Raw genomic sequence first — 12,001 nt, forward strand, 5'->3', positions numbered from 1 at the left:
AACTCCTGCCATTAGGGTTTCGGATTGGAACCTGGACTGAGGGAATTAAAGAACTAGGGTTATGAAGGGGGGAGAAGACAAAGATTGAGGATTTTTTTAATATTTTTTTTATTGTTTGGGTAAAATCTGTTGACATTTTGGTTTAAATACGCGTTTGATCACGTGAGAGTCACGTGCATGTCGATAAGCTCTGGTTACCGCCTCTCTTTACTCGTTTCTTGCATGCGTATATACACCGCACCAAATAGGTTTCGATTATTAACGTCGGATTACTTCTGACTTAGGCGACACATTGAAGAGAGGATGGTTTTTTCACGGGACGAATTTTCAAAACCACCCTATTTACAATTTCATTCCCTAAAAACGACCCATTTTAAAATTATTTGTAAAAACCGACCTGGTTTCAGCCTCAGCGTTGAAGTCAGGTCGGTTTTTACAAAAAAAAGTTCTGAAACTTCACGGGACTTGAAGTCCCGTGAAGTTTAGCGGGTATTTAACCAAGCTGCTGAACTTCACGGGACTTCAAGTCCCGTGAAGTTCTATAGTTCAAACAAACTTCACGGGACTTGAAGTCCCATGAAATTTGTTCGAATTTATTTTGTACGTGCGCGCAAGCAGGTCTCCTTTGCTGTGCTTTACTCATTAACACATTTAATTATTAGCCTAATCAAAAGTTGAATGCACGAATAAAGAAAAAAATATGCAGATCCACTTCATCTAATTAATTGAATAAATAAGGAGGAGTTCAGTGCGCCAATCCAATTCTCCCAGAATTCAAGGAGGAGCGCCATGGAGCAGCAGGACAGCTGCAGGAGCTCCCTCAAAGATCCGCCAGCTCAGCCCACCCCACCGCCTTGGCAAACCCTACCACCGTCTTATGGGTCCCATTCAGCTCCCCATCGTGGCCATGATGTGTCGCTATGGGAGCATGACGAAGCACGAGGAGGGAGGGGGAGGCGAGGGTTTAGAGGGAGAGAGGTTATGGGGGTTTTGATTCTGACGAGGGGGGAAGAGAGAGATGAGGGGGGAAGGGAATCTGATGATTTCGTCGGGGATGAAGTCCAGGGCTAGTTACATAATTTGAGAAATAGAATCGCGTGGGATTTTTGTGTGTTTTCTGAATAAATCTTCACGGGAGTTGAACTCCCGTGAAGATTTTTGAACAATTTACACTTCACGGGAGTTCAACTCCTGTGAAGTTTAAAAATATGCTAAACTTCACGGGAGTTGAACTCCCGTGAAGTCTCGTAAAAAAATTTTCAGAAACCGACCTGGTTTCAGCGCCAGGGCTGAAACCAGGTCGGTTTTTGAAAATAAGTACAAAAGAGGTCGTTTTTTGAAAATAAATGTTGAAAGAGGTTGGTTTTGAAAATTTGTCCTTTTTTCACGCTTTAAAAATCCAAGGACAGTATATTCACCTTGACCTATTTGGTATGGAAATTTGATTGAAATACCCAACGTATCCTTGAAAAACATGCGAGCGGAAGTTGTGATATGGCTTCCTAATCACATACTATCCAATATTTTTGTGCTCGCATTTCTAGTTTTTAAAGATATCTAGGGGCATTTCACGGGAAAAATAGGTTAAGGTACTACCGAACCATAATTAAGGATGCTTTTTGTCTTGATTGAACCTTATAAGTAACTTTCGTATTATCTAATGGACTGAGATCACTGGATTTGTTCTGTCAATAACACTTCATTGAATACCAAAAAATTGAACTATCTCGCGCGCTCGTCGCTGACTACGTACTTGGGTTTGTGTACTTTTTACTATAAATGATTCTCTACCTTCTATAGCAACTTTTTGATCGTCCATATTTTTAGCTTTGATATAGCATTCATAATCTACTCAATTATAGCCGATAGGATAGAATTGCCAATTTGATGGTCCCCGCGCCCCTCTTGTATGTTTCATTGATATTGCACTGATGAGATCACCATCCGTGGTTCTCCAATTCAAGAGGGAAATGCCTTACCCGCCTTCATGTTTCTTACAAATAAATGTTCTTGATATGGATATAAAGTCCACGAAGCACACAGCAAAACTTTCCAGAGTGGAAAATGAAGCGCAACACGATCATTATCAAATCTACTGCATGAACAATTTTGACTATGATTGATATCATTTATGAAGTACTTTTCCCTTCACTAGATTTACTGAAACCGAAGAACCAATGCGCTAAATAACTAAAACTTGACAGCTAACGTTCATTATTCACAGTCCTGCACTAGGTTACTTTAAATTAAAGATGGAGATTCCTAAAGCAGCAAGGCTCGTTTAACTCTACACAATTGTTCTCATAGCATCAACGATACTGCAGTTTCCCGCTCAAAAAAAAAAAAACAATACTGCAGTTTTTCCTGTTAGCAATCAGCGTTGCCATTTGCCATCTTGGCTTTGTGTCATCCTGCAATCCAACATTTGCATCAAATTGTTACAACACTATTCAGATCTTGCAGGCGCAGAATACAAAGAAAAAGAAACCAACTCAGCATATGGAGCTATATAAGATAACATCTGGGAAGCAACTAGTCAGTGGTAACAAAGGAAAAACTAGTGTTCATTCTTAGGAAGCTCGAGGTTGCTCTCACTGAGGTTAAAATTAAAATGAGAGGGAATCGCTTGAGATGGTTCAGTCATGTGCAATGAGGCCATTAGATCTAAGTGCATAAGAGAAGTTATAAGAGTAAAATTATCGTTCCGACCCAAAATTTGCGATAAAGGCTTTCTCGCTATACTTGTTTTATCAAACAAAGAACTGGTGATGTTTGCTTACAACAAAGAGGAAAGTAACTATGAGCAGATAATATATAGCAAAGAAAACTGGTATAGACGAGAATGAACTTTCCATCAGAACAAATGCCAATCCAGATGTATTCTATACATATCATTAGATAAGCATACCCTGGTTGCCAGAAGTAAAAGAAAAACTGTCAGCAAAGCTCTTTCAATAAAAAATACTTCATCTTTTAACATGCCCAAATACTGAATGAGCTCCAATCTTGCATTTGCAAATAATTCTTTATGGTGTTAGGAAAGATCTGCGTATACATAACGATGTGTATGCATATATGGACGATAACTTCCATTTTTATAGACCTCTACATGCTTCACAAGATTCTCTGTCACAACACTAACTACTTTCCCAAGTTCAAGAGGGATTATGATAAGTGAAGGATAAAAGAGAGAATCGGTGGGTATGAAATAATAATCTTAGTATAAAAGCATGCGAAAAACCTATAGAAACTCAATCGTACTGCTGCAAACAAAAGAGCAATCAAGAGTCTATAATATGGACACTACGAATCTCCTTCTGTTCAATCCACCAAAATTTCTAATCCATACTTGTGACAACTTTTTTGTAGATTAGGTTGAGTGATGAGCTAAACATAGCATGGGCATTTACACCAAGAAGCTATGTCTGACTTAACCAACGGAAGATGTGACGCCTCAATCTTAGTCCCACATTGACTAAATAGTGGGCATTTGCATGGTTTATATAGTGAAGCCAAAAGCTAAGTGTAGTATCGGCTAGCCGATTTTGGTAATGGTTTGAGCCAAACAATGTGCTACAATTAGTGGGTCCCACAAATTACAATACGCCGACGGGCTCACTGGCCATGAGCATGACAAATGGTATCAAAGGAGTTTGCCAGTCGAAAGTGTGGAGCTAAATGCTATGCGGGATGGGATTAAGTATCATACCACGTGAGCACGGTGGAAGCGACCTCTAGCGCCCGTAAGAGTCACCTCTAGAGTCCGTATCACTGCTGATGCTGGGATGTGCTAATAGTCATGTCTCGACGAGGACGTCGCATATGTAAGATGGGATATCACTGCTGATGCTGGGATGTGCTAATAGTCATGTCTCGACGAGGACGTCGCATATGTAAGATGGGATGGTTGTGATGCCCAATCTTAGTTCCACATCGACTAAATAGTGGGCATTTGCATGGTTTGTACAGCGAAGCCAAAGGCTAAGTGTAGTATCAGCTAGCCGATTTTGACAGTGATTAGAGCCAAACAACGTGTTACACTTAAGTGGGTCCTACGGCTTACAATGCGCCATAGGGCTCGTGGGCCAGGGTTGTGATGGAAGACTCCATAGATACTTGCAAAAACATTTCTACATTGTGTCTCAGGTTTGCAATATATGTATAATTTGGATATTCTTATGATGCATACATTCTTCAAATATAACTAGGGGAAAAGAACATCAAGAGATGTAGCCAACAGAAAACTTACTGCATAGTTGCGAAGTACTTTTAAAATAGGTGTTTATCCAACAAGATTTAAACACGAGCCACTACCCATCTTCATCTGAAACTTAATAAGCTTTTAAGCTGCTGAGAACCTCAAAAATTATATATAAGATGGAGTATATCGGATCTTCCACTTGACAACAGCTAATTATCTTACTAAAATTAGATTATTTCATAGCGCCCGTAAGAGTCACCTCTAGAGTCCGCATCACTGCTGATGCTGGGATGTGCTAATAGTCATGTCTCGACGAGGACGTCGCATATGTAAGATGGGATGGTTGTGATGCCCAATCTTAGTTCCACATCGACTAAATAGTGGGCATTTGCATGGTTTGTACAGCGAAGCCAGAGGCTAAGTATAGTATCAGCTAGCTGATTTTGACAGTGATTAGAGCCAAACGACGTGTTACACTTAGTGGGTCCTACGGCTTACAATGCGCCAAAGGGCTCGTGGGCCAGGGTTGTGACGGAAGACTCCATAGATACTTGCAAAAACATTTCTACATTGTGTCTCAGGTTTGCAATATATATATAATTTGGATATTCTTATGATGCATACATTCTTCAAATATAACTAGGGGAAAAGAACATCAAGAGATGTAGCCAACAGAAAACTTACTGCATAGTTGCGAAGTACTTTTAAAATAGGTGTTTATCCAACAAGATTTAAACACGAGCCACTGCCCATCTTCATCTGAAACTTAATAAGCTTTTAAGCTGCTGAGAACCTCAAAAATTATATATAAGATGGAGTATATCGGATCTTCCTCTTGACAACAGCTAATTATCTTACTAAAATTAGATTATTTCATAAATTTCATGGCAGCGCTGAAGGCTCTAACTCAGTTATCTGGGCTAGGAATATGGAGCAACAAATAAAAGATTCATGTAAAGCTGACAACCAGCTATGGAACTTTGTCACTTTTTAGAGCTTTTTCATCTTTAAGCAGCGCCCCAGATCTAAACCCATTTAGGCTTGCATAATGAATGTCAACTATTTAGAAAAGACAAACAGAAATAATTTCCAAAAAGATTCAAGAAACATAAAGCATAAACATAAGATTAACATACGGAGAAAAGAATACCTGTGTTGGCAGGTTTTTCTAAAGGTTGCGCTTGAGACTCTTTAGGAGCAATAATGACAGTCAGATTCTCATTAACGTCGTAGCCAAGCACTTGGCAGATAGCCTTCCCAAATGCCCGGTGGGCCCATTTTCTCTTTGTATTAGCGATAGACAATGAGTGCTGCACAAGTCCATTGCAATCCCCAAACCTCTTCCATGTCCTCTTGCCAATTGCTGCACATACCAAGCAGAAGAACTCCCCCTTGACATGGTTCTTCTCATAGTAATTTTTTAATTCAGGGTTCATTGAGAAAAGGCCCGAGTAGAATTTTAAGGCTACAGACTCACGCTTCTCCACCTCATTCTTGTCATCATCCTCATCTTCAGATGATGAGGAGGCATCTGATTTTGCAAGGAAATTTTGGCATGCTTTCAGGACTTTCTGCTGCACTGCAGCAGCATTTACCTTGGCCTGTTCCTCAGCAAGGGGGGTTTGCTTCTGTAGTGGGGTGTTCCTTTCCAAACCAGTTGCATCAGGTGTTTGACCTTGGTTAGGGTTGCATGGCCTTAACACAATCTCAGCAGCTGGCAGATTAGTCTCTTTACCTTTCCTCTCCTCCTTGCTGACCTCTAGATGAGTTGGAATATCCACTTTTTCATTATTGACATCTTCTTCCTGCAAATTATGACAAATTTGAAGACCAACGTACACTGAGCAGAAGTGAACCAACAATTTAGAGATAACAAGAGTACAGAAAGAAATGAATTATATATACATCTAGTGTCTCAATCCTCTTTTCTTTTATGCAATCTGTTAGAACCTCATCCGCATCATCTTTTCGCACATCATTCTGAAACAATAAGATAGAAAAAACCAACTGTTAGAAATAAATTGCTAACCAGAGAAAAACACTACATAAATCATTTGTGTTTAGTATCACTATAAGCTCAGAAAAGCATTTTACATCTGATAGATCTACAATCTCTTTGATATCATCTTCTTTCTGAATCTTCCCGCACAACATTAGTGAAATATAAATATTAAATAGATAGATGAAAAAACAACCATAACAAAAACAAGAACTGATAGTAAAGATGAGAAGTTCATTAACCAGCTAAACGCACGCACACATGCACGCACACGCGCGTGCGCACACAGATACACATGTACAAATACAAACACTGCAAGGTAGTTCCAACAAGCACATGCACATGCACACACCCCAAAAAAAGATCCCTCCACCAAGCCACCTAGAAAAAGAGAAGAAGCATAGACAAGTAGACACACACGCACACACAAATACAGAAAAGCAATTATAGGTTTTCAATATATGTAACCCAATGTTTTAAATGTCGGCCGACATATCGGTTTGATGGCTTGACCGACACGACATGGACGTTTTCAACTCGTATGTCGGTTTTCAGGGCCAAATCGGAAATATCAGGGTCATATCGGGCATATCGGCCTATTTTTAAGCTTTGAAAAATCGACCGATATGGTACTTTTCTTTAAGATCTGTTTTTTGTTATCGGGTTTGGGTTTAGTGATAAATACCCAAACCCGTTTGACCCGTTCTCATGTTTAAGGGTTTCTTATGAACCCGATAGAAAGAATTTATGAACCCAAATCCATATATTATTTACTTATAAATATGTTTAGTCTATAGAATTTATAAAGTATGCTTATATTGAATTTATGAATGCTTAGATTACATTTAGGACATGATATTATACATATGCGCACTACCCGATATGACAATCCGATATTTAGTCAATGTCCTCCGATATATCCCCGATTTTCGCTATCCGACATGGATTTCAGCCATCCGACATGAACCCGACATCCGACATTTAAAACCTTGATGTAACCATGATAGTATGGTGTTATTGAAAAGGTGTCATAGACTCTACGCTTATGGAGGGTGTTGACTGTTGAGCAATCAAGCAACGGAAGCCATCTACATGGAGGAAACCACCAGCATATCAATAAGATGTCAGTGGGCTCACAAAAAGGTGAAGAACACTGAGGTTCGGGTCCAGGAGTGCTGTCCTGTATGACTCAAGCAAGTTGACACAGTATTCAGAGAAAAGTCAGCAACTAATCACATTTGGCTGTGAAGGGGATGCAACAGCTCGGCTCTACTAACTATTGCTTTTTTACAGTATTCTGCTCTGTTTTTCAAATTAGTAATTGTAGGTAGTGGCTTAGGGGTTGTTTGGTTGGCTAAAAAAATAAGGAAATCAATTATAATTTCCTATAATATGTTCTTTTTTTGTGTTTGGTTCACTTCTTAAAACTAAGAAAAGAGATGAGATGAGATGAGTTGTCACCATATTATTAGATGATGTGACTCATTTTTAAGGAAACCTATTTCATGAAATTTTTTGAGGAAATGGATGAAAATCAACTTTTAATGGTTTTCTTATCTTATTTTCTTTTCTTTGATTTTAGGAAATCAACCAAACAAGCCCTTAGTCATAAGTCATGGGTGTTAATGTAATGGATAATATGGGCCGTTACAACAGTCAACCGGACATAGACACATAAAAGGCCATTTGTCAGTTGTATTTCTCGGATAGACTTCCTGAATAAAATCCAACCAAATTGGGTTTTTTGCGTATAGAACCCTTAATCCATATTTGCAAATTTACTCCCCAAATTTCAATACTTACAAAATTAAAATTATCCCCCAATTCTTCAACAGTGAAATTTTCTACCCCTCCCACTTAACACTATCAATTTTCAAACGGTAGTTGCAATGACTTAATTCCTCCTCTCTTCATTTCCAAACAGAAAGATGAGATATGATCAATCAAGGAATTACCTACTCATGTTAGCAATTGCATTAATCTGAACTGCTTTTAGCAAGCTTGCTTCGTTAAGTACAAGATAAAAAAAGAAAAAGAAATAGAAAGCAACATGATAGGCGGATCTTCATTTCTTTAAGTTTGATATGAGTGTAGGCATTGGGCATAATTGTGATTCTTTACCTATGAGGTCATGATTTATGTTCCTCCCGAATTTGGTGGTTGCATCGGGCATGATATATTAAAGGTTATCTTCCTCTTCTATCCTACAAATTTTTCAAAAGTGTGGAGGGCCTCTTAGACAATGACGAACATGCATGCGGGTAGCCTTACAGCCAGATCTGTTACCAATTCAAGGATCTCCCTAAAAAAACACACACACACAAACAAAAGTGTAAGCATGCGGTATCTCATACCCTAGATCTAATCAATCATATCTGCTCAAGTACCTTGAATCCCTTGAAGAAGAGTACATGAACACCCAGGTCTGCCTTCGATTCATCACACCCTCATAGACTGTCATCAACAAAAGTACGAGTTAATCTTGAAATGCAATTAGGTTACATGTCAATCGACCTTCCTCTTGCCTTAAATAGTTGGGCATGCTAATCACCTGCTCTCCTCACACTGCCCCTTATGTGCGGTATTGTCTCACCGCAATAGGAAACATCAATCAAATTAGCAAAAACTCATATAACAATCTTTCTAGATAGCTCAATGTCTCTAAGAGTAAAGTGGTTGCCCTCCGTCACTAGTGGTTGCCTTGCCTATAAAGGCTCACATAACGAGGGAGCAAGGTCCATCCCTCAACCTCCTAATATTCAATCCAAGCACACATCGTATAGCAATATGCTACGGTATTACTTCTTTCTCCCTGAGAGCCAACATCATGAAACGAATATCGTACAAACCCAAGTTCCATTATCCTATAATGAACTTGTTTGGTCATATTGCCCCGTGATATGCATGGGATCTCGCATCAAGTCCGCACCCCCTGCGCCAAGTCAGACTCTTAGCCTAGCTAATAGTAAACAGTAAAGTGGATGTAGGGTTTCTATTTAGATCGCTTTAGCGTACAAATACACAACCTTATCCTAACCTAGTCAAGGATACCAAAAGAGCTCCTGCAATACAACAGTGTAGTCATTGCTATAAGCAAAATGACATTCGACACTCGATCTCAGCTTCGGACACTATCATCGCTCCGAAGAAGATCTCTTGTGTGATAAGAGCTCCTACCTACTAATGTAACTTTCTAACGGTGCATGCAATACCCTTTGTGTACCTTGTACACATCATAGACAAATATACTCCATGTAGAAATAATCAAGCAATAACAAGATGTTGAGTTTAGGTACAATGTTGACATTTCTTCCAATTTGGTAAGGTTTGACTTTCGAGACAGTTTAAGGTGGCAGACAAGTTATATAAAAAATATATTCTTGATAATTTCATAGGAGGTTTCAAGGATGAGATCAAGTATGGCCTATGATTGCAAGACCAGGAAACCTTGACCTGGTTGCCTCATCAAGTGTATATGAAGAAAAGTTGACTTGAGACAAGAGAAAACACTCAAGACAAAGTAGCCCTCGTATTAGTTCAACTACATCAAAACCAATGAGAGAGAAGCAATGACATGTCTCAATCAACTCCAATAAAGAAGTTGACCCAAAGAAGATTCAAAGAATATGAAGTAAGAATTTGTGCTAGGGTGTTATGAGAAATGGGTCAAGGGCACAAACATGAAGAGAAATGTCTTTTCTATGCTAGATAGAGTTTGGAGACGGGATGAACAATTAGAAGAGAAAAACAAATATGAAAATTGAATCTAACTAGCAACGTAACTTGCAGAGAGCTTGGTTAAATGGTCCTCTCTATTTCTGTATAAGCATAAATAAAATACATGTATCACAAAATATTAAGCATTGGGATAAGAATCAATCAATAAATATTCTAGCAGCTCAAAGCCTACTAAAAATATCATTAGCCTCACATTGGTAAATAAGCTTGGGCTCAAGGTTTCCAATTCAAGTAACTTTGTTTATTGTGCTCGAAAATAGTCGACAACTCAGTGTGCGAGGGTCGAAGATTAACAAGCTGCTATAGAAGCATATCTAATAGTGTTTCCTATGAGTGGAAGACAAATAGTGCGTGTTGATAGGATACACAACTTTTGATGATATCACTCTCAATTTCAAGAACTACATGTCCGATTTTTGCTATAGGGGTTCGAAAGCTCTTCCAGAGAAGTACCCCCAAGGACTCTGAATTCATCTATTACTATTACTTAGGAAAAGCTCTTTTCTAGTGTTCTACCCCTGTTAGTCGCCTTTTTAAGATTCCAAATATATACCAAAAAATTTACACAACTTTCAATAACTTACAACTTAACTAATAGAGGGACAAATTTGGAAAAGAACAAACAACAACCTACTTAAGAACTAACCCCTACTATTTCATAACTAACAAGTCATCCATTATTTGATAACTACCTCCACTAATTTAAATGCATGTTATTTCTCAACTACAGAAATTAGTATGTTGATTTGGTATTATAACAAAGTCTTATGGTGGAAATAGTGTCATTCATCTTAATTTAGGATAGAAATAGTGCCATTCATCTTATGTTGTGTTCATTGAGATCGTTCGCATAGAAATCCTCAATTTAGGATTAAAGAGGCTGAAAATAGTGTACGCATATTGCACAATCCTTCTATTTTCAGATATATCATGTCATGTTGCCATTCATTACTAATTTCTCAAAAAATTGCCAAAATAAAGAAATAATTACCTTAGACTTATGTCACTTTGTGCAATAATATGTTTTACGCCTATATATATTAGTATATTAGCACAGGTGTTTACAGCATTTTTTTTATTTCGCACAAGCATATACATGTCAAGCACGCATCACATGCAGTGGAGTACTGGCTGAAAATAAAGGTATCACAAAGTCCATTAAGGAGCAAGATGAGTGGTCTCTCACACAATTCATTTTGCAGGATTCCCACTCTCAACACACAGTACCTGATCAGGCTGGTGTACCTAAAGAAGTACAAGAGGTCCAGATTGAATATAAAGGGGTGTTTCAAGAGCTCAACAGCGATCAATTTCTTGAATCTGTTAACAGAAAGTTTTACTGGAAGAGGAATCATACATCAGTTTGTATTTGACACAACATGCTCACATCCTCAAGTCTTTCACATTATCAACAACTTGCATAGAGATATCATGTACTTGATAGCTGCAAATTTGCACAAACAATAATGATATGCATGCTACATTTTAAATTTACAGTTATCCAAAACCATTATCTACCCAACAAAGCTCAAATCTTTCAGAAATGAGAGTTTTCATCAAGAGAATATACCTGCATTTTGCCCTCTTTAACCAGAGAATCTACCATCGGCTCACTGTGATCAAGAATGATATTCGGTAGCCTCTTAATATCCCACCCAAGAACCCGACACACCGCGCGACCAAACCCCCGGTGGGCTCCTCTCCTCTTTGTCTTTGTTATTGCAATCGAATGCTGCACAAGCCCAACACAATCAACATACCTCCTCCCCAATTTCACCCGAATCCCTTCGCAAACCAAACAAAAGAAATCTCCTTTCTCATAGTGTTTCGCATAATACTCTCTCAACTTATCATCCTTGTCAAAAACACCTACAAAGAACTCTAAAGCCCTAGACTCCTCTTCATCATCGTCATCCTCATCCTCGTTCATCTCATCATCATCTGATCCATCCTTTGAGAAGAAAGCGCGGGAAGATTTCAGAGCCGTCTGCTGCACCAGAGTCGCACTTACCCTAGCCTGCTCCGCCGCGGAAACTGGAGGCCTGGCGTTAGGGTTTGTGGCC

At 38.8% G+C, this 12,001-nt stretch overlaps 1 protein-coding gene across 1 annotated transcript; it reads right to left on the minus strand.

Moving 5' to 3' along the window:
* On the minus strand, positions 2,126–12,000 carry LOC109846069 (probable protein phosphatase 2C F42G9.1; the record flags this gene model as incomplete). The annotated part of the gene is made up of 4 exons (XM_020415294.1): positions 2,126–2,411; positions 5,352–6,006; positions 6,107–6,181; positions 11,509–12,000. Coding segments are annotated over 4 exons (1,227 nt in total), but the record flags the coding sequence as incomplete, so codon positions are not given.

The sequence above is a fragment of the Asparagus officinalis genome, chromosome 6 (genome assembly GCF_001876935.1).
Source record: "Asparagus officinalis chromosome 6, Aspof.V1, whole genome shotgun sequence".
Lineage (NCBI taxonomy): Eukaryota > Viridiplantae > Streptophyta > Magnoliopsida > Asparagales > Asparagaceae > Asparagus > Asparagus officinalis.